At 41.9% G+C, this 26,076-nt stretch overlaps 1 protein-coding gene across 9 annotated transcripts in view; it reads right to left on the bottom strand.

Annotated features, from left to right (window-relative positions):
• Nucleotides 1-25,683, bottom strand: part of LOC101328830 (zinc finger protein 286A) — a 46,321-nt gene extending 20,638 nt beyond the window's left edge. For 2 of the 9 annotated variants that reach the window (XM_073797131.1, XM_073797134.1), the window contains exons 1-2: nt 4,991-5,006; nt 413-501 (exon numbers count right to left, since the gene is read on the bottom strand). Coding sequence is in view for 5 of the 9 variants with exons in the window: in XM_073797136.1 (XP_073653237.1) it covers nt 14,409-15,640; nt 18,960-19,052; nt 20,113-20,227; nt 23,909-23,997; nt 25,048-25,084 (1,566 nt within the window). In the remaining 4 variants the exon portion in view is untranslated. Of the gene's footprint in view, nt 1-412; nt 502-4,990; nt 5,087-11,093; nt 15,641-18,959; nt 19,053-20,112; nt 20,228-22,730; nt 22,913-23,908; nt 23,998-25,047; nt 25,256-25,546 lie in introns of those variants that run through there. The other 7 variants (XM_073797138.1, XM_073797136.1, XM_073797137.1 and 4 more) reach the window with 7 other exon arrangements.
• Between the last annotated feature and the right edge of the window lie 393 nt (nt 25,684-26,076).

A 26,076-nucleotide genomic window follows, 5' to 3' on the forward strand; every position in this document is an offset into this window, starting at 1 on the left:
TGTGAATTAAGGGTGTGTGTATGTATGCACATGTATTGTTTTGTTCAAAATTTCCTAAACAAAATTTTCCAATTGGAAAATATTCCATTCTACTACCCCATAAATAACTGAAATTTCCTGGGAACAATACAAAGTTAATGTCATAAGTAAATTTTCCAGACTGCCTATCATATCTAAAGATAGCACAGATTTTTTCTGCAAGATTACGTGTCTGATACTTGTTTCAATATGCATAGTGAATCTTCCTATAGATTACAAGCTTTACTATGATGAACCAAATTTTCATGGATCAAACAACTTGATTCAGTTACCAAAGGGAGTGTGGGTGAGGTCAAGTCACACGACTTCAGGAAAAGTAGTCGTGCTCTCAAAGCAGGACAACAGGTCAGAAGCAGAGGAAACCCCAACTTACCAGAGGTCCAACTGAAAAAACCACAGCAGCCATAATCTCTTCCTCTGGGCTCCCCTCTCTGGAAAGAGTGGAGTCCTGCAAAGACATATCTAAGAAAGAGAAATAAGCCATGAAAAGCAATCCTGCCTTGGAAATCTCAGACTTACCAAGTTGAAACGTTGACATTACAAATAAGTATGACCTTGCTAAAGAACACAAGATTAACCTGCGCGATCGGCGAGGAAATATGATTCTTACCAGTGTAGAGCTTAAGATTTTAATACCACGAAATGTAGTTACAGTTGGCAGATCAGACATTTTACAAGGAACTTTGAAACTACTTTCTCACTTGACCGTCACGTCACCCAATGGAAACTAATTCCCATTCCACCGGTGAGGAAGCTGAGGCTTAGGAAAACTAGACTACTGATATTTTACCCAAGCTGTGTAGGGTCCCAGATCAGTCTAGTTCCAGGCCACGCCTGCCCCACTACTTCAACTTGCTGGGAAAAACAATTCCATCTTCCCTTGCCACAATCACCGCCTCCTCTAACAGTGGAATAATCCAGTAATCTCTTTCTTCCCGTCCTTCCTTGGAAGAGTGAACTCACTAAAACTTCCACAGGCCTCTGCTCCATGTAAAGAGAACACCACAACTCCAAACTTAAAAGATATTAGAAGTCTTGTACATGCCTCTCTCAATCTCATATTCAAATAGCTCTTTATCTATCCTTTCTATATCAGGCAACCCCAAATAGAAAGGAAGTAGGGATAACAATAATGATATAAGAGAAAGTGGAATCCAATGCACAAAGCACTGAGCAGTAGTTCTTTTATACTGAAAATAGTTATATGCCTAATAAAGGCTTTACACTGTGGAGAAACAGGGTGGCAGAGATCTTGTTCAGATACCCCAGGCATTGATTCTGCCTTCTGTCTTTGGTTAAAGATATGGCCTTGCTGATGCTGAGTTTGGTTTGAAAACAAGAGCCTGAGGTTAGTAAACATTCTCTTAACAAGTGCATGGTTGCAGAATGATGCTGCAAGGCATATAAAAGGGAAGTGGCACAGTGAGAAATGAGCTTTCCAAATCTTGTGAAATTCTACTCTTTAATAAGAGTTTCTTAGACAGTTTGACATTCTCACTACCCAGTAGAGCTTTTGGGGCCCAAAGGAATCTAGGCCGAATTATGCTGAATCTGTCCCTGCCTTATATGTACAATTTGCCTCCATTAAGAATCCACATCCGGCCCAGTGGGAAAAAAAGAAAAAAAGAATCCACATCCAAGAGCTTTGTGTTCAAAAGTATAAAGACCAGCGGCATCAACACCACCAGAGAGCTTGTGACACATGCAAGACCTTAGGCCTAACTCCAGAAACTACCGAATCAGAATCAGCCTTTTGTTAAGATCTCTAGGTGATTCATATGCACACATTGAAGTTTAAGACACACTGATCTAAAATAGATTATTCCAATAAATTGGACAACCTAGAAGAAATGGATAAATTCCTAGAAACAGACAACCTACCAAGCCTGAATCATGAAGAAATAGAAAACCTAACAGACTGATTACTAGTAAGGAGACTGAATCAGTAATCAAAACTCTCCCAATGAACAAAAGTCCAGGACCATATGGCTTCACTGGTGAATTCTACCAAATGTTTAAAAAATACCAATCCTGCTCAAACTCTTCCAAAAAATAGAAGAGAACACTTCCAAACTCATTTTATGAAGCCAGCATTACCCTGATACCAAAACCAAGCAAGGGTACTACAAGAAAAGAAAATTATAGGCCAATATCCTTGATAAACACTGACACAAAAATCCTCAAAAAATATTAGCAAACTGAATTCAACAATGCATTAAAAGGATCATGTACCATGATCAAGTGGGATCTATTTCAGGGATGCAAGGATGGTTCAACATCTGCAAATCAACAAATGTGACACACCACATTAACACCATGCAGGATAAGAATAATATGATCCTCTCAACAGGGGTAGAAAAAGCATTTGACAAAATTCAACATCATTTATGATAAAAACTCTCAACAAAGTGGGTACAGAGGATATGTACCTCAACATAATATATGTTATGGGAAGCCCACATATTATTGGAAGTTCTAGACAGAGCAATTAGGCAAGAAAAAGAAATAAAATACAACCAAATCAGAAAGGAAGAATTAAAATTGTCACTATTTGCAGATGACATGATTTTATATATAGGACCCCCTAACAGATCCTGCCAAAAACTGTAGGAATTAGTGAACAAACGCAGTAAAGTTGGAGGATATAAAATCAATATACAAAATCTGCTGTGCTTCTATACACTAATAATGAACTATCTCAGAGAGAAATTAAGAAATCAATCTCATTTACAAATGCTTAAAAAAAGAATAAAATACCTAGGAATAAATTTAACCACGGAAGTGACTGGCTGGTATACATTGAAAACTTAAAGACATTAAGTGGAAAGATATTCCATGCTCATAGATTCGAAGAACTAATGTTGTTAAAATGTCCATACTACTCAAAGCAATCTACAAATTTGATCCAGTATGATCAAAATTTGCAAGGCATTTTTCACAGAAGTAGAACAAGTAATTCTAAAATTTGTATAGAACCACAAAAGACCCCAAATTGTCAAAGTAATCCTGAGAAATAAGAACAAGGCTGGAGGCATCATGCTTCCTGATTTCGAACTATATTACAAAGCTAGAGTAATCAAAACAGTATGGTATTGGAAAAAGAAGACACAGATCAATAGAACAGAATAGAGTACAGAAATAAACCCACACATAAATTTACAATTAATTTACAACAAAGGAGCCAAGAATACAATGGGGAAAGAACTGTCTCTTCAATAAATGATGTTGGGGAAACTGGACAGCAACCTGCAAAAGAATGAAACTGGACCCCTAACTTACACCATACACGAAGATTAACTCCAAATGGATTAAGTAATTGAATATAAGGTCTGAAACCATAAAACTCCTAGAAGAAAACATAGGCAGTAAACTCCCTGATATCCATCTTGGCGATGACTTCTCAGGCACCAGAAGCAAAAATAAACAAGTGGGACTACATCAAACTAAAGCTTCTGCACAGCAAAGGGAAGTCCAGAAAATGAAAAGACAACCTATGGAACAGGAGAAAATATTTGCAACTCATATATCTGATAAGGGGTTAATACCCAAAACATAAAAAGAACTCATACAACTCAACAGCAAAAAAGCAAACAATCTGATGTAAAAAATGGGCAGGGATGAATAGATATTTTTCCAAAGAGTACATACAGATGGCTAACAGGTACATGAACAGGTGCTCAACATCACTAATCATCAGGGAAATGAAAATCAAAACCACAATGAGATATCACCTCACACCTGTCAGTATGGCTATTATCAAAAAGACAAGACATAACAAGTGTTGGCAAAAACATGGAGCAAAGGGGACACTTTGCACCACTGGTGGGAATGTAAACTGGTGCAGTCATTATGGAAAACAGTATGGAGATTACTCCAAAAATTAAAAATATAACCACCATATTTTCCAGCAATTCCACTTCTGGGCATTTATCCGAAGGAATAGAAAACACTAACTCACAAAGGTATCTGCACCCCCTGTTACTGCAGCATCATTTACAACAGCCAAGACGTGGAAGCCGCCTAAGTGTCCACTGATGCACGAATGCATAAACAAAAAGCGGCATGTGCCCACAGTGTAATATTAGCCACAAAAAAGGAGGAAATCCTGCCGTTTGTGACAACATGGGTGGACCTTGAGGGCATTATGCTAGGTGAAGCAAGTCACAGAAATAACGTGCAATCTCACTTATATGTGGAACCTAAAAACAAAACATCCGAGACTCACAGAGACAGACTGGTGGCTGGGAGGAGGTGGGAAAATGGGTGAAGGTGGTCAAAAGGTACAAACTTCCAGGTATAAAATAAGCCAGTCCTGGGACTATAATGCACAGCACGGCGACTAGAGTTAACAATACTGTGTTGCGGGAATTCCCTGGCGGTCCAGTGGTTCGGACTGGGAGCTTTCACTGCCCTGGCCGGGGTTGGATTCCCTGGTTGGGGAGCTGAGGTCCTGCAAGCCGCGCGGTTCAGCCCAAAATCCTAAAAAAAAAACCCAAACTCCCCAAACTGTGTTGCATATTTGGAAGCTGAGCCGGCAGGAAAGGCTGCCTCCATTTCCCAAAGGCAGGAGAGGGGGGCACCGGTCAGAGCGCCGCTATCGAACCCCAGTCCCTCCGCTCGGGTGCAGAGCCCAGGATGGAAGTTCTCCCTCCTGCAGCTCGCCTGCTTCCCGCACCGCCCTTCTCCTCCCTCAGTGCAGGCGCGGCCCCGGGAAGAGGGGAAGGTCCAGTGGCGCGCCCACCCTGCCCGGCCCCCCGACGCAGCGCTGCCAGGCCGCAGCCTTCTGAGGGAGGTCGGCCCCAGGCCCCTCTGGGGTGGGCGGGTCAGCTCGGGGTCTGGGGCTCCGCCGGGAGCGGCCCCGCCCCGGACGCCGCCAGGAGGCGAGCGCCGAGCGCCGAGCGCCGAGGGAGGGGCGGCGGGGCCCCGGCCGGTCGCCCGGGTCGACGAGTACCTGGCGGCCGCCTGAGGACAGGGCGCTCGCAGAGCAGTGCGGGAACTCTTCCAGCAATGGCGTCGGCGGCCGGGAGGCCGCGGACGGCAGTGCGCCTGCGCAGCCGGCGGGGACCACGGCGCCCAGAATCCTCCGCGCCGCTACTCTGCTCTTTCGTCGCCTCTGTGCCTGCGTCTTTGAATTGGCATCGTTGACAGTTCGTGGACCTAAAAAGTTCTTTCAGGTTGAGAGGCCACGACTGTGTGTCAAGCACTAGCACTAGCGACACAGAAGAATGACACAGCCCTTGCCTCGCAACACTTCCGTGTGACTAAAGAAAGAAAGCCATTGAGAGAACAGAGAATCTCCTGCAACAAATTAAAGCCCCAGACGCTGGGGTCCGGGGGAGTTGCGTGTCCAGGCTTCTGCCTGTCATTAAACTTCTTGATAGAAAGATCGTAATGCCTTCATTGTAATTTCTGGGTCTTTGAGCTTCTTTCCTTGGCTCATACTAATAAAAAAAAATAATAAATTAAATGTTAGCATTATTATTTTTAATGCATGTTTTCCCTTGCCTCAATTCCATGGTTTTAATGACTAAAGGCCATCTTCTCCACATTGGGTCACACAGAATCCTCAAGGCTTCTAGAGCAGCTTCCCTTAATGGTGAGACAATTTCCTCTCTAATCCTTCCTTCCTTCCCTCCCTCCCTCCCTCCTTCCTTCCTTCCTCCCTTCCTTCCTTCCTCTTGCCGCACCGCTTGCGGGATCTTAGTTCCCCGACCAGGGATCGAAACCCAGGCCCACGGCAGTAAAAGCACCGAGTCCTAACTGGACAGCCAGGGAATTTCCTCTAATCCTTTCTTATTCTGTGTGCCTTGGATTCTCTGCTGCTTTGATTGTGTGTGAGCCCCTCCAGATGGAGATCTGCAGGGAGATAAAAAGCTCAGTGAAACTGAACACAGTGCAACACTGGGCTCTTGAGACTTCAGAGCCAATGGGTACCTTTGGAGAAAGTATGACCTAATCCTGTGACCCTTGAACTATCTCAGGAGATATGCAAGCTGGAAATCCAAATCCTGGAGGTAACAAATACGGTATATGAAATGAAAAATATACGGGATAGGACTAAGAGCAGATTAGACACTGCAAGGGAAAAGATTAGTGAATGCAAAGACATAGAAATAGAAACTGCCGAAAATGAAACACAGGGAGAAAAAAGATGGAGAATGAACCAAGCAGCAGTGAGCTATGGAACAAGACGATGTAGTCTAGTAGTCTAAGTGTAATTAGCATCCCAGAAGGAGAAGAGAGGGTGAGGGAGTAGAAAAATATTTGAAGAAATAATGGCTAAATATTTTCAAAATTTGATGAAAATTACAAACCCATAGATCCAAGAAGCTCAGTGAAATTCAAAGAAAAGACATGAAGAAAACCACACAAAGGCACATCATATTCAAATTGCTACATACCAGTAACAAAGGAAAACCTTAAAAAACAGCTGGAGGATATATCACTTATTTGGGGAATCTAAACTATGACATAAATGAACATATTTATGAAACAGAAACAGACTCACAGACATAGTAAACAAAATTCTGGTTACCAAAGAGGAAAGGGGGTGGGGGACAGATAAATTAGGAGTTTGGGATTAGCAGATACAAACTATTGTATATAAAATAAATAAACAACAAGGACCTACCATATAGAACAGGGAACTATATTCAGTATCCTGTAATAAACCATAGTGGAAAAGAATATGAAAAAGACTGTGTATATATATGTATAACTGAATCACTTGGCTGTACACCAGAAACTACAACAACATTGTAAATCAACTATACTTCAAAAAAAAAAAGATTTAAAAAACAGCTGGAGAAACAAAGATCTGTACGTACTAGAGAACAAAGATAAGCACTTCTCATCAGGAAACAAAAGCAAAAACACACAAAAAAAGCAAGCCAGAAGCCAGTGAAACAACACCTTTAAAGTACTGGGGAAAAACCCTGTCAGCCCAGAAATTTATACCCATCAAAATATTTTTCATAAATGAAGGTGAATCAGTGAACCAGTAGTGGGATGAGGTGGGGTAGACACACTTCTCCCTATACTTCCCACTAAGTATAGCTAAAACCCCTCAATATTGTCTATAAAACAAATATAAGACTCAAAGTTGGACAGAAGACAGTCCCACTAAGGACGTTGCCACCTGAGGAAAGACACAGTGGTGATTTTCCTAGGTTTTCTTTTTGTCTCCTATATGCTGGCCTGGGTAAGTTGACAACCTAAAATGCCAATGGGTGCAGATTTTTTTAAAGCCCCCAATAAAGCCTGCTCTTTCCAGCCAGAGACCAAGAAAGGGAAACCTAACATAACAGAAAACTTTTGAGAAAAAAACCCCAATCCACTCCAGTCAAACACTATTGAAAAAAAACTGTGGTCCCACCTCAAGTCCACCAGCAAAGGCTGAGTGGGGAGCCTAGGCTTCCATCCTACCCTGACTGTAATGAGGTGCCCCTCTGTCCCTACAGGGATGGTGTCAGAGAGGGGATGGGAAGCTGAGACTTTCATTCACGCTCGGTCGTACTGAACCTCCCCACACACAACGTCAGTGGCACCATTTGGAAGCAGTAATAGCATGGCTCTCCCCTCAAGACAAGGTGTTGTCGGGGGTGATGGCCCAGTGGGGGCGGCCTAGCAAGAAATTCCTCTCCCCAGGGCTGTTAATAGAGACTGAGTCCCTTAGACTTCCATCCCCACCAAACAATAACCAGGTGGTGGTGACCTTCCTTAGCCCACCAGAGTGGTGTCAGAGGAGGCCTACTGAAACACAACACTTAAATAAAAATCCAGAATATCATAACGAAATACTCAAAGTGTCCCCAAATTTGGCAGAAGACATAAATCTGCAAATTCAAGAGGCTAAGAAAATGCCAAGCAGGATAAACACACACACACAAATCCAGTTTAAGACAGATAAGCAGCAGCTGGACCTTCAGCTGCTCTGCCTTCCCCTAGATTTTTCCCTCAGTTTCTCTGACTCCTGGGTTACACGTATGTGTTTAGCTCTGTGATGTAGGCTCTTGGCTTCTGCAGGACACCCTGGTCACAAGGTCAGAGGCAGCAAGAAGAGACACAGGTTTCATTCTGTCCTTATGAAGTTCCAGCTCCTGCTCACAGGCTCCCAGCCTGTTCGTGATCTTCCCTTGTTTACTGCCTGTGGGTTTCAAGCATCAGACGTGGAAACAGCTTCGCAGAGACTGTGTACCCAGCCCCCATAATTCCCAGAGCAGGTCTCCTTTGATACAGTAGCCAGGCCTCCCCAGGAGAGGATCCATGGCTTTCTGGCTGATAGCAAATTTCCCATTACCTCTGGAAGGGTCATTGCCCAGATCCTGGGAATCATGTGCCTGGTCTTGATGGACACAGTGGTGACTAAGACAGTCATGTTATTCCCTCTATCTGTGAAATACTGAGACATAGAAATCTTTTCTGATACCAGGATCACAGGAAGTAATGAAGGAAAAACCTGAAATGAGAGTTTGATGGCCTGCGTTCTAAGAACTCTCATGTTTTATAGACAATCAAGAATGGATCAACAACAAGGTGCTCCTGTACAGCCCAGGGAACTAGATTCAATATCCCGTGATAAACCATAATGGAAAAGAATATGAAAAAGAATATATATGTATGTATAACTGAATCACTTGGCTGTACAGCAGAAATTAATACGTTGTAAATCAACTAGACTCCAATTTTAAAAAATTAAAAAAAAAAGTGACTTCTAAAGTGCCTATCAATTGTCACAGGTTGGATTCTTCTGCGAAAGCAGTTTCATTGATGGGTGTGGCTAACCAGCTAACTTTCAGCTAAAAGATTATAGATTTAGCAAACTGTAAGTATAATTGTGATCTTCTACACTCAAATGACATTAAATCAAACAGTTGTGGATCTTTAAATATATATATTTATATATATATTATATATACATTTATTTATATATGTATATATAAACGTAAGCTCTATAGTTGCAACACTTCAGCTTGGAGTCCTCTGGTGACCAGTTTTCATGAAATGAAAATAAGATTGCAAAGTCTTATACTTTATGTTATTTGTCCTTATTACAAAAATGGATTCAAATGCATTAGTGAAGTATTTATAACATACGCACCAATAAGCACAGAAATCATAACTCTACGACTCAATGACTTATCAAGAAGCAAAGACACCCTTGTAACTACAACACAGTTTAAGACAATGAAATAGAATAAAACTACCAACTCAGAGGCCCCTCTCCTCGACCTTCCCAATCACTACCCATTCTATCCTGCTAAAGCTAACGATCATCTAGTTTTGAACACCACACGTTAGCATCACCTGTGTTATAAATGTGTGTACTTAGATCCAAACAGTACGAATCATCCTGTGTCTGGCGTCTTTTGCTCAGCATTATATTCGTGACATTAATCTGTGTGGTTTCATGGAGATATGCTTTCCGTTTCGGTGCTCTGTGTGTTCTTTGAATGGCTACCTCACGTTTATCAATTTTGCTGTGGATGGACATTTGGTTTGTTTCCAGTTTGGGGTTATTAGCAATAAAGCAACTATGAACATTCTTGATGGTTTCCTTTGGTATATATGCATAGACATTTTAGGTAAGTATAGACCTACAAATAAAATAGCTTGGTCATGGTGATTGCAGATGTTCAAATTTACACATCACTAAAAAGCAATAGTTTGCTAACTTTACAATCTAGTTAAGTGATGGAGAAAGTCTGGGAGATCGTTTTCTGATCTCACTGTGTGGGGCAGGGGGATTATCACACGCCACCTCCTTTTTCTCATGTGTCTATGCCTTCTTAGGACTCCTCCTACTTTAGAATATATGGGAATAGATATGGGCAAATTCTCCACCACCCCCTAATCAGGTAAACCTCAGAAGATTTCCCTCCCACATTTCCAATTATATCTCTCACAGGTGATGGAATGGGACTGGAACTGAGCAGTTACACATCCATGGTTCTAAATGTAAAAGGAGATGGAACTAAGGACTTAGAAACTAATAAAGGAGCTAGAACTCACCCAAATCTGTCCTTTTCTTTTGGGGGGCATGAAAGATCTTTGATATTGATGCTTATGTGCACGTGAAGTCCTCTGAAATAAGATCTCTGGAAATAAAAAGCCAAGCTCTTCAACCCTGTTGAGTTGTTCGAAAAGTTCATGTATCTGGAGACTCTAAGGGGTGATACCAGAGACTCAGGCACTGCTGGATCAAAGACCGTTTACCTCTATCTCTGTGCACATTTTATGTATAGTAAACTCAACCTAGGGACAGATTATCTGGTTTATGGACACAGTTAAAAAATAACAGGTTACACCGTGAAAAATGTAAAGAACAACAATGCAGGAAAAAACATCTAATTTTTTGAGGGCCTTATTTGGAACTACAAGGTAATCCACAAAAGCCACATTTTATATATTACCACAGGGGAATACCTTCCCCCTTGTCACCATAAAACCTATGGTGAGGGACAGCCCAGGTGGGACCTCAAAAAGAATTAGGTAAGGAAAGGGAGAAAGGGACAAAGAACTTCCAAACTGAATCCTGTTGTAATAATTTTTAAAAAGTGAGAACTCGTTTAATAAAATTAAAAATTTTGAGAGTTAAAATAGGTAATTGAACTAATTAATTGCCAACTACTTTGAATAACATATTCTTATACTATCGTTTTTATACTTTTGGGTGATGAAGCCAAAAGTAATTCAAAGTTTACCTTAAATCAGTTTTTTAGCATATTTGGCCTAGTTTTAACTGTACTTTTCATGTGAAGTTCTCCCCTCCCTTGTCTCCCCAGTACGCCTAAGTGAGGGGTGTGCTTGGCCTGAGGACTTCAAGCATCATTTGGTAGGAACGACCTTCCTTGGCTCTCTCACCTTCTCGCAGATACATGGGTTGTGATCCCCCAGCTCATGTCTACAGAGGTTGTGAAGCCAAGATGAACAATTAGAAATGCGATCAGTTTCCTGAATGATGTGGAGATATTTTATAGTTGGTTTTTCTTTGCCTCTTAAAACATGCTTAAGTGAGAATTTAAAAGCAAGTTATAGAAGTTTCTGACAACAAATACATAAATGACATCTTTATTGACAGTGGGCCAATAAGAACAATCAAACTTTGTTTACACGTAACCAAAAACATTCGAAAAGCAAAACACTAAAACTTCCAAGATTCCTGTGGGAGCACAAATACACAGTCAGAACTGATTGAACTCCAAGCATAAAAGGAACAAATACTGAAACGCAAAGGACCAGAGCTCTCAGTAAAACTAGCTTAGAGTAAGTCCTTTGACACTAATTAAATGACAATAATACTTGAGTCTCTGGAACCATGGTGTGGCTCCTGGTTAAGTGATAATTAGAAGGAAAAAAGGTAGATTCCACGAGGTCTCCAGGAGGCTGTGCAGGGAGCTGCACCAGATGGAAGCAACAGCAGAAAGAAGTGAAGCCCTTCTCTACGATATGCCAGGCAAGCAGGATGGTCGGCTCTAGATCAGTAAGTAAAGGTGTGGAAGACTCACTCATTCTTAAGTCATTTCTGATTGATGCTTAGTCACTTGCTATAGACAGAATGTTTTGTGTCCCCCTCAAACTCCTGTGGAACCCCAATCCCCGAAGTGGTGGTATTTGGAGGCAGGACCTTTGGGAAGTGATGAGGTCATGAGGGTAGAGCCCCCATGAATGGGACGAGCACCCTCATGAAAGAGGCCCCAGAGGGCTCCCCTGCCCTTCCACCATGGTAGGACACAGTGAAAAGATAGCCATCTGAGAACTGGGGAGGAGCCCTCACCAGACACTGAATCTGCCAGGGCCTTATCCTGGACTTCCCAGTCTCTGGAACTGTGAGAAGGTTGTTTATAAATAAGCTACTTAGTCAATGATATTTTGTTACAGGTAGCCTAAAACAGACTCACCACTTCATTAAAATATATGTAACAGTGGATCCTCCAACTGCATGGGTTTGAACTACTCAGGTCCACTTGCGGGGATTTCTTCAATAGATACTGTCGGCCCTCCGTATTCGAGGGTTTTGCATCAGCAGATTCAACCAACAGTGGATCCAAATTTCCATCCATGGTTGGTTGAATCTGAGGATGCAAAAGCCAAACATACGGAGGGCCGACTGTACCACACCATTTAACATAAGGGACTTGAGCATCTGTGGATTTTAGCGTATGTGAGGGCTCCTGGAAACGACAGAGAGAAAGCGAATGACAGAGGCGGAGGTCTCTCAATACAACTGACTATGTGCCAGGTTCTTTACATTCATTGTCTTATCCTCACAACAGCCTTGAGAGAGGGTGGATCTGTCCCCATTTTACAGATAAGCAAACTGGGGCTCAGAAACAGTAAGTAGCTTTCCAAAGTCACATAATTGCCAAGTGGAGGTGGCAGAATTCAAACCCATTGATTTTGGGTTAGTCAAATATTGGCCCCCAGATAAATTTCTTCTCACTCAAGCATTTGGCCTGTTGAGAAACAGCAAATATTTTCTGGGACATGTAATCTCTGCTCGAACTATTCAACTCTGCTGTTTTAGCACAAAAAGAGCCAAACACATGTAAATGATGAGTGAAGCCCAGTTCCAATTAAACATTATTTACAGAACTAGGTAGTGGGTCCAGGCCATAGCTTGTCAACTTCCACCTCAGACCGTTAATCTGAATATCGAGGTGATGAGAGGGCTGAGCTCTATTTTGTTTATTTTGTCCTGTGTCAGCCATTCTCCGACCCTCACCTCTCAGACCTCGGCCCCTTTCAATGTATTCGTTTTTTAAAAATTCTTTTCAAAGCCTCTTTCTTCCCAGTCCTTCCCGTCCCATTTCCTATTGTTTTGATTTCCATCGTTGCTGCATTAGACTTGACCTTGACCTCTTTTACCACCACTTTTTTAAACTCTATTCCTCTTCTTTTCCTCAGTAATAGAACTAAGGTCTACAGAGGAAACTATAAAAATTATAAGAAGTAACTGGGATAATGTGTAGGGGGAAGAGTGCAGGCTGATTGCTGAAAGTCCAAGGATAGGATTTAGGAGAGGAGAAAGAAGAAACCTGTAACTAATCTTTCCCTCTCTATCTTTTCTATAATCTTCTTTTCACACCGTATAACAAAGCAACAATAAAAACTGACATTTGTATAGTGTTTTGCTAAATATTTATTTGAACTTTTGCTTTTGTTTCCAATCCCATCACACGGTTCTTTGGTCACCCATGTAACTTATGTCAATCGATCACTGTGGCTTCAAGCCTTTTCTACCTTCCTTGGGGCCCTGGGATACAGCAAAGACCAACCAACATACAGGAGGACAACAAAAAAATGTGGGTAAACGTGAGGCCTGAGAAACGACAACTTCTTCCCAGGGTGCAGGGTAGGGGGAGAAGCCGCTTGTCCTCCTGAAGTCACTGTCCTGTGACTCTCTTCCGTATGTGACATGGTGTTTGTGCCTCAAAGCTGCTTCAGTTCTTCTTCTTGTCCGAGACCCTATATGTAACCACACATGGAACCCATCAACTTTTCACTCTGCACATCCCAGGGGCTTTCTCTCCAAGTGACAAAACACACTTTACAGAGAGCAGAATAAGGTAAAGAAATGAAATTTCCCTAATACTGTGATTACAGAAAACCAAGGATTCATTCAGTGCCAAGGATAAGAAAAGAGGGACTTGATCAAAAACTACAGTTAAGGTTCTGACTCTTTCTCTACCTCAGGGTAACTTCCAAGGAAGTGTAAAGTGAAGATGTACCCAGTGGGGGGATAATAATCATCTAAATCTCAGCATAACCCATGTGAGCATAATTTAGACCTCTTATATTCATCAAATGAGATAGTAGCCTTTGGGATTGGGAGGGAATCCAAAGCACATTTCAGCTCTTAACCTTTAAGTTTTTATAGTTAATGTAAAAGAAATGACATTCTCTGTATATCTGGGTCTCCACTTTGGATTCAAAGAGGAACAGCTCTGTGTCTTCCTAATGATGAGAATATAAGCCCTCTGCCTCACCTACCAGATAAGAATGTCCTTACAAAGTGAGATGCTGTAACAGGCTTTGATGTGACAAAGAGAGGGGAACTGGATTTCACATTGATTGCATTGCTACCCACTCCCAAGGATTTTCTGAATTTCCACAAAAGGGTATTGGGGGCAAGGGGGGTGGGTTAGGGATCAATCTATGAGATTCCTGGATGGAAGCATTCAGAATGATCAAATCAATGGATATAAGGAACATTCTGTTTATGCCTCAAAGCTATGTATTATGTAAGTAGAGTTAGATACACACAGAACTGGTCCTCAGACAGCAGTTTATGTGTCTTCCACACAAAATGCTCAGGTATTTAACACAGCGATAAAACCAACTCACATTTCTTCACATTCAGTCATTTTTCAGGGCTGCTCTTCCGTGTGAATCCTTTGATGTCTGATGAGGGATGAACTGCACTTAAAGCTTTTTCCACATTCGTTACACCTATATGGTTTCTCCCCAGTATGAGTTCTCTGGTGTTGAATAAGTGCTGATGAATGAATGAAGGCTTTTCCGCATTCGTTACATTTGTATGGTTTCTTCCCAATATGAATTCTTTGATGTTTAGCGAAATTTGAGCTCCGGCTGAAGGTTTTCCCACATTCGTTACACTCGTAGGGTTTCTCTCCGGTGTGAATTCTCTGATGCTGAACAAGATGTGTGCTCTGACTGAAGGTTTTTCCACATTCACTACATTCATAGGGTTTTTCTCCGGTATGAACCCTCTGATGTTTGGTAAGGGATGAGCAGTGGCTAAAGGCTTTCCCACATTCCTGACATTTATAGGGTTTCTCTCCAGTGTGAGTTCTTTGATGTTTAATGAGTGCTGAAGAATGAATGAAGGCTTTATCACACTCGTTGCATTCATAAGGCTTCACCCCTGTGTGGATCAGCTGGTGCTGCACGAGGTGTGTGCTTCGATTAAAGCCTTTCCCACACTCACTGCACTCATACGGTCTCTCTCCAATGTGAATCCTCTGATGTATTGCAAGGGATGCGCTTTCTGTGAAGGCTTTCTTGCATTCGCTGCACTCGAAGAGAATTCTAGTGTGAGTTCTCTGATGTTTAGTTAAATTGGCCCTGTGGCTGAAAGACTTCCCACACTCAGTGCAGCTGTAGGGTTTTTCCCCGGTATGGACTCTCTGGTGTCGAATGAGCACTGAATGGTAAGTGAAGAGCTCACCACAGTCATTACATTTATGAGGTTTCTTCTCTTTGTAGGTCCTCTGCTTTTTCATTAAGGTTGATTTCTGTTTCAATCTTTTTTCAAGGGTATGGAAGGCACAGGATCCTTTGGGAACTCTGTCTTGAGTGAGAAGTACTGACTTCTGGTTCAAGTTTTTCCAGTAAACACCATGCTCACGAGCTCTCTCTTCCGGGAGTGAATTCATGTGGGTGAACATTTCTCTTAAGCATCTCTCCTGATTTCCTTGCTGATTCTCTAACCGGTTTTCACATGCGAGAGTTGTTTCCAAGTTGGAGTCATAGACACCATTCCTTGTCAGCCTGTCTATGACTGCAACCTGGCATGACTCTTCTTTGGAAAAATCTTGCACTGAAGTTGAATCTTTGCTCCCGGGTCTAGTCTCTGAGTCTGAAACAAATTGGAAATGCAAATTTCCTTTGTTTTCTGAGTTCAACAAAAAGGCAGGTCTGTAACGGGTAAGAGTTAATGAAGGTGAAGAGCATGGCTTCAACGAATAAGTGGATCTGACTCTTAGAAGATGACTTGCAAAGAGAAGCAAATGGAGGGAAACAAATGCACAGTAGATGCAGAGAAAATCAGCAGACCCTACCCAGGAATCAGAATGGGGGAAAGATGACCAGAAAGACAGGAGGAGGGATGCAGATGAAGCACCATTTCACCAGATCAGCAGGAAATGAGCATCCCAGATCAGGAAAGGGGAGGAACAACCTCTATAGAATATCAAGTGCTGTCATAAACTTCCAGGCAGTTACCACCTTAGTGCAGGGCACAGTGATGACTTCTAAATTTTCAGTTACCCAACCCTACTCACATCCTAATATGCATTCCATTTCCAGTTTAAAATCTTCCCTAAGAATTCTTTTATAATATGTTCCTGTTGAAAAATCAGTGATCTCCCAAAGATATAATGGCAGATACATTAAATTATATCTGAACAAGGCTAATCATTACAACACTAATTGAGGTAGCAAAAAACTGGTAACATCTCAAATATTAAAATACAGTAATATTTTAATACTATAAAGAACTGATTAAACTACGGTGTACACATACAGTGAAGTATGTGCAACTTAAAATAATATGAGAATGACCTCTACATATTGCTACGAAGTAATCTTCAGGATACATTAAACTTAAAAAACCCAGCAAGCTGTGAAGGAGTGTGTATGGTTTGCTACTTTTTGTGTAGGAGAAAAAAGGGGAGATACAAATATATAGACATATTTGGTTATATTTTCCAAAACTAAGAACAGATAAATGAAATACTAATAAAAATGATTGCCTACAGAGAGAACACCAGAATAGAGAGGGCAAGGATGGAAGCCAACCTCTCTGAATATATCTACTATAAATCTATTAGAATTTTTATATTCAATATGAAACTATAAAACTAAAATAAAGAGTTTCGTTCAAAAGAATAAGTAAATAGACCAATGAAACAAAAGGGCAATTTCAGAAGTCAAGTAAATACAGGAATTAAGGACAATACAAAGGTAGTATTTCAGTCAGTGAACTAAAGATAATTTGTTTTTACAACAAATGGTCCTGTGAGTGATTAAACATTCAAAAGACAGTTAAGTTAGATCTGCCCCTCATTCCACACAGCCAAGTGAATTCTGTTCCTTCATCCATATCCATATCCAATGGATATTCTTCTATCCATTTATTCAACGATTACCTATTGGATATCTACCATACGCTAAGCTCTGGGGAAAAACACACAGTCCCTATGTACATGAAGGGAGAGAAAATTTAGTCTAACATCTACAAATACATATAAAAATGTACCTGTGGTAAGTACTAAGAAATAAAAGGCAAATAATGCTGTGAAGGATGATAAGGGGAACCCAGGGGGATGAGGAGAGGCCTCCCTGAGAAGGTAAATGACTGAGCTGAAATTGAATTGGGTTTGGGGCTCAGGTGAGTGTTCCAGGTAACAGGTACAGCAGCACGGGGGTGTGTTCCAGGTAACAGGTACAGAAGCATGGGGGTGAGTGTTCCAGGTAACAGGTAGAGAAGAACGGGGGTGAGTGTTCCAGGTAGAGGGAATGACATGTACAGAAGCCCCAAGGTGAGAGGGGACATTTAGGAAGAGTACAGTGGTTGAGAGCAATGGACTCTGAAATCAGAATGCATGAATTTAATCCCAGCTCTGCCACTTACTAGCTGCATGACCTGGGGCATGTTTTTTTACGTTTCTACTTCAGTTTCCTTATCTGTAAGATGGGGCAATAACGGTACCTACCTCATGAGGAATAAAAACAACACCTACCTTAAGGAACACTTAATAAAAATATTTATAAAACACTTAAAACTCTGACACAGCATCGGTGCTACCTAAGTGTTTGTTAAATCAGTAAAACATAAATTGATACAAGGATAGTGTAGGTACGTAGAGGCTGTGACCTCAAAGTGTGGTCTGAGGACTCCTGGGAGTCTGTAGGTTCAAAACTATTTTCAGAATAATGCTTAGATCTTATTTGCCTTTTTCATTGTCTTGACATTTGCATTGATGTTGCAAAAGTGATGGTGGTAAAACTACCCACAACTTATGCACAAATCAGGACAAGACACCAAATGTACTAGTAGTTGTTGTATTTTTCCCCACCATGTACTCTCAGTTAAAAAAAAAAAGCCAGTTTCACGTAAAAATTTCTGAGGAAACAAAAGAAATCGTTATTAACTTAATAAATTAATTTTATTTATTAAACCTTGACTACATGCCTTCTTAATATTCTGGATGATGAAATAGGTAATATTCATAATGCAAGTCTGCTCATATCAAAGTATGATGCTTGCCTTGAGGAAAACCACTCATGAGACTGTTTGAGAGCTGAACTGGCCATTTTTTTTTTCATGGACCATCACTTTTACTTGAAAGAATCACTGACAAACTACGTTATCCATGTTGGGTATTTGGCAGATATTTCCTCAAAACTGAAAAAAAAAACGAGCCTGTCACTTCAAGGAAAACAACTGACAGTATTTGATACAACGTGAGCTTTTGGGCAGAAATTAGAATTTTGGAAAACTTTTATCTACCACTGAGAGCTTGATAGCTTCCTAATACTTAAAGGCTTTTCTGGTAAGGTCAGTGGTGACACTGAAAATTGTGGTTTTTAAAATATTGCATGATGTATTATGTCAATTTTTGGAAGATATGCATAACTCAGTGAACCAATATTTCCCAAAAGATCAATAGATTTTAAGAGTAGGAAAAATTCATGGATATGGTTTCAGATGCACCTTGCACCTAACCTTTAAGAAACTACAACTCGCCCAACTTTGGTGTAGTATCAGAATAGCCAATTATCTGGAAAGTATATTAATTATATTTTGTTTGTGTCTTTTTTCTTTATTTTTTTTATTAGTAAGGTTGTTTCTTGATGTGGATGCTAGCTACATGAATGTGTTCAATTTGGGAAAATTCATAAAACTGTACAGTTATGACATTTTAATCTATTTTACTTTACAAAAAGAAGGAAAAGAAAAAAGGCAAATGAAGCAAATGTGAGCATGCGTTTGATCTCAGTGTTGTTTTATTTCCTTGACTTTGTATGTATTCAAAATGCAATATAATTTAAAATAAGATATTTAAAAAATAAAAGCATGTTGGCACTTCTATATTCTTTCTTAAGCACTGAAGAGCGCCACTTCTTTACTGTCTTGTGGGGTTATTCTTTCCGAAGATTCCCGTCTGACTCACCTGAACAGCTGCTTTTGGGGGCTTTTCTCTCAAGCATCAATGGTTCTTTTCCATTCTCCAAATTGTGGTTCTCAGGTTTGGAAACTGGAAGCCCTGCTCATTAAAAAAGAAAAAAAAACAGAAAGAAAGAAAAAAAAGAAAAGGGACTTAATTCTTTGTGATGGGCACAAAGCTCTATTCCAGAGCACGGTCCCAACCCCTGGATCCACAAAAAAGACAGGACATCATAGGAAGTTTTGGAATAAGGGAGCGGGGGGCCTCAAAATGAACCTTAAAACAGGTGCAGCAAGAGCCTGGGCCTCATAAAGAGTTACACGCATTTGAAAAGACAAATATTTAGCCTGTAAAAAAAATAGAAGAGAATTTGTCTTGTTTACTGTGGGAGTTCTGGGGAGATACTGCAGACCAGTCCTCAGCTCAGGGAAGGAGTTGGGTGAAGTGGGACCCCAGTAGCAGCACCACAAGCCTGTGACTCTGTGACTAGCTGTCTTCTGATGTTTTTCCTTTCATCCTTCTTCAGTTACTAGAACCTGCTTTCTTAGGGAATTTATTATACGAGGTTTGGGAGGAGCTAACATAGTTCCTTCCACCACTGATACGAACACATACGTGTACATGCATGTGTCTACATGTGTACACATGCAAATACCTCCCCCCGCCCAGAGGCGGGCACAGTATCCAAACTGGTCAGAGCATACTCTATCTCCCTGGCTCGAGTTACTGCTTCACTGATGGACATGTGACCCTATCTGCTGAAACTCCCAGGATAGAAGCCTTCTTTTTTTCCTTAGCTCTGTAACTGGAAGAATAATGTAACCCTAGAGCGGCCAATGGCCATCTGTGCCACACAGGGAGATCAGGACAAGCTATACCACATAATTAAAAAATAAGTAAATAAAAAAAATTCCTGACAATATATTTGATTCCCTTTTACGCTAGTGTGAATTCGGTTTCTGTCACTTGAATCCAGAGACTCCAGATACAAAACAAGCCTAAACATTTCACCAAGAACCCAGAGCAGAAACAGATTTTCTCTAGGCCCAAAGGGATCACTTCTTTACGATTACTGGCTTTGTTATGCTACTTCATTGTCAATAAGGTAATGATGTCCCCATAAGCAGGAGCCGCAGTCATGGCAGGAGCCCATCCTTACAGAGTGAGACGAGGTTCCTGTAGTTCTCCAGCATCACGTCCCTCTGTGCAGGATCCAGCCTCCCCCACTCCTCTGGGGTAAAGTCCATGGCCACATCCTTGAATGTCACTGATGCCTAAGACACAAAACATACTTTTGTTCACCATCTGTCACTCCACAGCCTCCCTTTCATGCCCCAGTTTCTGTTGGCCCTGGAGTAGAGGCGTAGATGTATTCAATGGGGGAAATCACTGTGAAAAATGACAAGCATTCTCATGTGTCCTGGACATTCCATGGAAAGTCACTGGGCATCAATTATGTGCCAGGCACACTGTCGAAGATTCAACATGAGAACCAAACGAAACAAGACCACGGTTTCTCCACTGACAGACTAATTTTTCTGGGGAAGAAAGAGTTAAAACATGAATCAACAATGAATCAACAATGTAGTCTGGCAAAGTAAACAAAATATAGGCAGAGAAAAAAAGGCATGTGTCTGTATAATTCTCCTTGTGAGACCTCACCATGGAATGAACAGACTGGCACCAAATCCAGTGAAGCACGGAATCAATTCAAGGCAAGATGCATTAAATTGGAAAATGACAGCAACAAATTCATTAAGGGTACAGATATCACATATAAATGTTTATGGGTAAACACCGCAGGATTATTTACACAAGACATAAAATACAAAAACTGTATGGAGATAGACACATACCAGTACTGAACATGTCTCTTTAAGTAAAGACATAGAGAATGGGAATAATATTCCAGGTTACTGAAATAAATATATACCAAATGCTATAACTGGATAGAAAACACCTTCTATTTAAATGTTCATGAAGCACTTGCAAAAGTAACAAAGTAAATGTTAATAAATTCCAAAACAGAAAAGAAAGTGCAATAACTGATAACTAAAAAAAGTATCAAAATTTCAAAATAATAATGAAATAAAACGCAAAAATCAATGCCATAAGGCTAAAATTGTACTCAGAGGAAACACTTCAATTTCATTAAAAGAAAATCAATGTAATTAAATGAACAAAGCATACAAATCAAATTAGAGACAGAACCCAACAACAAATTAGGGAAAACAGAAGGAATTACAGGATAAAAGTAGAAATTAAGGGGAAGAAAAACAAGAAAAATAAGACAGCTGGGAAATCTGAATAAGAGCAGTGGGTTATAGTACTATACCAATGTTAACTTCCTGACTTTGGAAAAAGAATAATAAAAGTGAGGTGAAATGCTAAATTTTGGAGAATCTGAAAGGAGAGCATATGAGAAATCTTTCTACCACTTGCTAAATCTCTATAAGTCTCAAATTATTTCAAAATAAAGTTCCTCAAAATGGAAATAATCTGAGACTTAAAAAATATAAGAATCATCCTTGGAAAATAAAATGTAAAAATCATTAAGCTGCTACTAAATAGACAAGATACTGTGAGAAAAAATAACTTTGATCCTACAATCTGCATATCTATAGCTAAACTGACAGTGGAAATTAACTTCCAAGCCATAAAAGAAAAAAAAAAAAAATCAGAACAAAAATGCGAACTACAGCACAAAAGGCACAAAAAAATACAAAAGAACAAAGCATAGTAAACAGAATTATAAAAATCACATAGCAAGAAAAATGTGAAACATACAAGTAATCATAATAATATGAATAAATTAATTTCTCTTATAAAAAGGTTTCTTAAAATAGCCACATCCTCTTTACAGAAAAAAGATCCAGACAAAACCCCAAAGTTGGGGATGGAACGGGGGGATGGAAGGAAATATAGTATACTACATATTTGAATACAGTACTTCAAGCTCAACAAAAACATATGGAAAAATATATACCAAACTGTTATCCTCAGTAGGGAGAGGTGGTGGACTGAACTTGGGAAAGTAAGGACGGGTAATATACTTTAATATTTATATACGTCTGTACCGTTCACCTGGTTATCATGAGCAAAAATTAAAACTCTAATTATTAAAAAAGTCTAATAAGTAAAAGATAAACAGCCCAGGCAAATTCTAATAAGAAAGACAGTTGCAGTATTAGCATCAAACAAAATCCAATGCAATGCAAAAAGGACAGTTTAAAAAATTTCCATAAAAGGTTTAATCAATTCTGAAGCTATACAAGCAGTCTTGAATCTAATATTAATGTGCTGAAATGTATAAAGCATTCACCCTTTTTCTGGTATCTGTACTCTGACTTTCCTCTGGCTGCTATGCCTGACCACTTTTAGTCCATGCAGTTCAGGTAGTACAACTCCATCTCTGACCCATGGGTGGGATTTGTGTTTGTATGTGTATGTACAGGTATATTTTCTAGTCTGATCACACTCAGATTTGCCAATAATGGTCCAACAATGGGCCTAATACCCATTATAGAGTTAACCTCAGTCCTTTTTCTGGAACGACCAGAAGGGAAGATGCCCCTTTTCTCTGATCTTCAACGTGGGAAGATGTAGGCCTAAATTTGTTAGGGGCTACCCTGCACGAGAAGAAAAGCCTGCTTGAGTGCAAAACACACAGAAAGAAAAGAAAAGGTCACTGAAATGGAGAAAATAGATTCTAATGTCACTGCCTGAACTGAATTTTAGCCAGACCTGGATTTTTCACTTATAATAGTCAATAAATACCTCTTTTTGCTTAAGCCAGTTTGAATCGAGTTTTCATCAGGTGCAACTTAAAGCTTCTTGACTAATAAAGTCTTCAATATTCACGTAAGGTATTTAAGAAACCAATGGAGGCAAGCAAGTATACAAGGATCCTGGGAAATCACGTTGACAAACGGCAGCAATGTGCAATGTCCACTTTCACACTTTGGATTAAAGTAGCAAAAAGAGAGGCTAGTGGAGGAATCTTTGCATTGTGGTATGACACACACCATGTGGTATGACACACTCCCGCTCAACTTCGTTTAAGAAAAATGTTCAGACATACAAAAAGTTGAGAGACTAACACACTAATCACCCATATACAACTACCACTTAAATTCAGCAATTCTTAATATTTGCCCTTGGGGAAGTGAGAGTTTGGAAACTGAGTTGTAACTTGGTAACAGTTCACCTCTAAAATACATCCGCATTCATCATCTTGTTGGGCTGGATTCTAACTCTTTAAAGTAAATCTTCTATAGGCTTCCTTTTTTTTTTTTAAGTTTTTTTTTTTTTTTTTTTTTTTTGTGGTACGCGGGTCTCTCACTGGTGTGGCCTCTCCCGTTGCAGAGCAGAGGCTCCGGACGCGCAGGCTCAGGGGCCATGGCTCACAGGCCCAGCCGCTCTGCGGCATGTGGGATCTTCCCGGACCGGGGCACGAACCCGTGTCCCCTGCATCGGCAGGCGCACTCTCAACCACTGTGCCACCAGGGAAGCCCCTATAGGCTTCCTTTTCCAGCATTCCTTTGAACTATTTGAGTACTCACTATGTTCATAATTCACTCCAGCACTTCAGGTGTTTTCTTAAATTCCTACTTAACAGTCATGTGTATGTTGTTTCCCCTAGTGAAACATACATGTTAAGAGGTATGCACCACATTGTCTTTTAAAATCGTTTCCCAAATAACAAGCATAGAAATTAGCTAATGGGCTAAAGAAGGGCAATGCTTCTTCCACGCCTTCTGAGTGATAATAAATACTAGACGGACAAGATACCACGAAGAAGCAGAAAACATTTTCCACTGAGCCCTTTAGTCACTTGAGTCATCTCTTAGAATTCAGCTCTAGTGGACACAGAAGCTCCACATCAAAAAGAAGGGAGTGCATCTGCACTCTGAGAAATAAGGTGGAATTTCAATAACCAGCAGAGACTCACTCACCTGTGATCTGGCTGTGAGGCGCAAAGCTGCCACTTCTCCCTCTTCTGTGCTCTTTTCTTGGGAAAAGGGAGAATCCTGGGAAGACAGAGCTAAGGGCAAGAAAGCAGTCATGATAGGGCCTAGATCTACCTTGTGACTCAGATTTATGAGCTTAAAATCTCGGGACTTCCCTGGTAGCCCAGTGGATAAGACTCCGTGCTCCCAATGCAGGGGGCCCCGGTTTCATCCCTGGTCAGGGAACTAGACGCCACATGCATGCCGCAACTAAGAGTTTGCATGCCACAACTAAGGAGCCCTGGAGCCACAACTAAGGAGGCTACCTGCCGCAACTAAGACCCGGCACAACCAAATAAATAAATATTTTTTAAAAAAAATTCCCACCACCGTACTCCTTCCTGGTCGTCCCTACAAACACTGCAACTGAAGGGAGCCTGAAACAACGACGTCCTGGAAGATGGCACTCTCTGATCTGGAAATTAAAATAAGTTTTTCTCTGAGCTTAATCTACATTAAATTAATATGGGAAAAAGAGGCTCAACGGTTCTGAAAAATCACCCTGCAAGCTTAGTCCAAATGTAGCTTGCTGGATCCCATCTCGAAATAATTACCACTAGTTGAGACTGGGGTACAATCTAGAAATCCAACAAGCACAGGTAGGGGCGGGGTGTGGATTCTGATATACGAGGCCACAGACCAAACTTCTAGGAGAACTGGAAGCCAGTCACTGACTCCTCTGCCTGGTGCCTCCTCTATTAAGCAAAAGTATCTGCTCTACTGAAACCAAAGGGTTTTCGTCCAAAGTGGAGGAACAGGAGTGGAAAATACTTTTGCCAACCAAAAAAAGCTAAACTGTCAGACCCACTGATGAGGCTAGGATGGTATAATCCCCCGGGAGGAAGAAGGTGTGAGACAAAGTACGAGACTATGCTCAAGCCTCAGAAGCTGACATTTCCCTCACATTTTGGGGGTGTCTTTGGAGGGTCCGCTGTGCACCCAGCTGGGATCCCACAGCAAGCCCTCCACTCTCACCCAAAGAGCCCTTCCATCCCCAGACAAAGGAGCCGGACAGCAGTGACTCCCGTTCAGGAGGAAGAATTCGGCCCGGCCCCCAGCACAAGTTCAACACCGGCCCCCCTCACCGCTCTTCCCAGGCATTTCGGCCATATCTGCCTCCATGGTCACCACCTCCCGGCCGCGAAGGTTCAGCTCTCCCCCCAGCGCAGCCCTCTCCGCGCGGAGGAGCGGGAAGCCCCGAGGCCTCGTGGTCCTCCTTCCCGCCTCCCCTCGGGGGGCTCCTCCGAAAGGCTTCGCTCCGTCCCGAACCGGCTTGGCCCTCGAGGCTGGCACCTGGAAAGCCGGGACAGCATCCCTGAAGCTGGGCGCTCGCGCCTGGCGCTGCCGCTCGGAGCTGCGCGGGGGCCGAGCGGCCGGAGGAGAGGCGCCGGGGCCGCAGCCAAAGAGCCGCCGCGCAGACCAAGCCCCCGCCCACCCCGCGCCCCGGGGCTTCGGGGATGGGGCTCGTGCCTGCCCTCGACGCCCCTTTCTCCAGCGCGCACTCCACCCGGCTCGGCGCAGACTAACGTCCCGGGGGCACCGCCGAGGCCGAGCAAGGAGAGCCGCACCTGAGCAACAACTCACCTCCCGCACCGGGCCTCACAAAGGCTACGAACTTCTTTGGCCAGCGGGGCCGCGCATGCGCAAAAGCACAGGGCAAGGCTGGCGGGCCTCGTCCGGCCCCGGAACTACGATTCCCAGAAGCCCGCGGGAGTGGCCGGACTCCGCTCCTCAGCAGGTGGGAGCTCTCGTAGCGCGGTTTGGGGAATCCAAGCAGCTGCGGTCTCCCTACCTCTCGCGAGAGTAGCGGTCGCTTAGCTCGTGCGGGATCCCGCGGACACGCGAGAGCGTGAACCACAGAGCTGCGTTGTTGCCGGTCCGACGGTGTGTCTGTACTTGGTGCTGCTGAAGCTACGCACGCACGTCACTCCAGTGCAAGGTATCTTAGAGTATATGGCTTTCCCCATATTCTTGTCTTCCCAAGGCTCATCCGTTGCCGTCAATGTGAAAGGTGTACTTTGCAAACCGATGTGCATGCGTCCGTAGGCTACTTGTTATACTGAAAATTCACACGTGTGAGATAGGGGAGTTGAAAAGATTTAACCAGTTTCAAC

The sequence above is a fragment of the Tursiops truncatus genome, chromosome 20 (genome assembly GCF_011762595.2).
Source record: "Tursiops truncatus isolate mTurTru1 chromosome 20, mTurTru1.mat.Y, whole genome shotgun sequence".
Lineage (NCBI taxonomy): Eukaryota > Metazoa > Chordata > Mammalia > Artiodactyla > Delphinidae > Tursiops > Tursiops truncatus.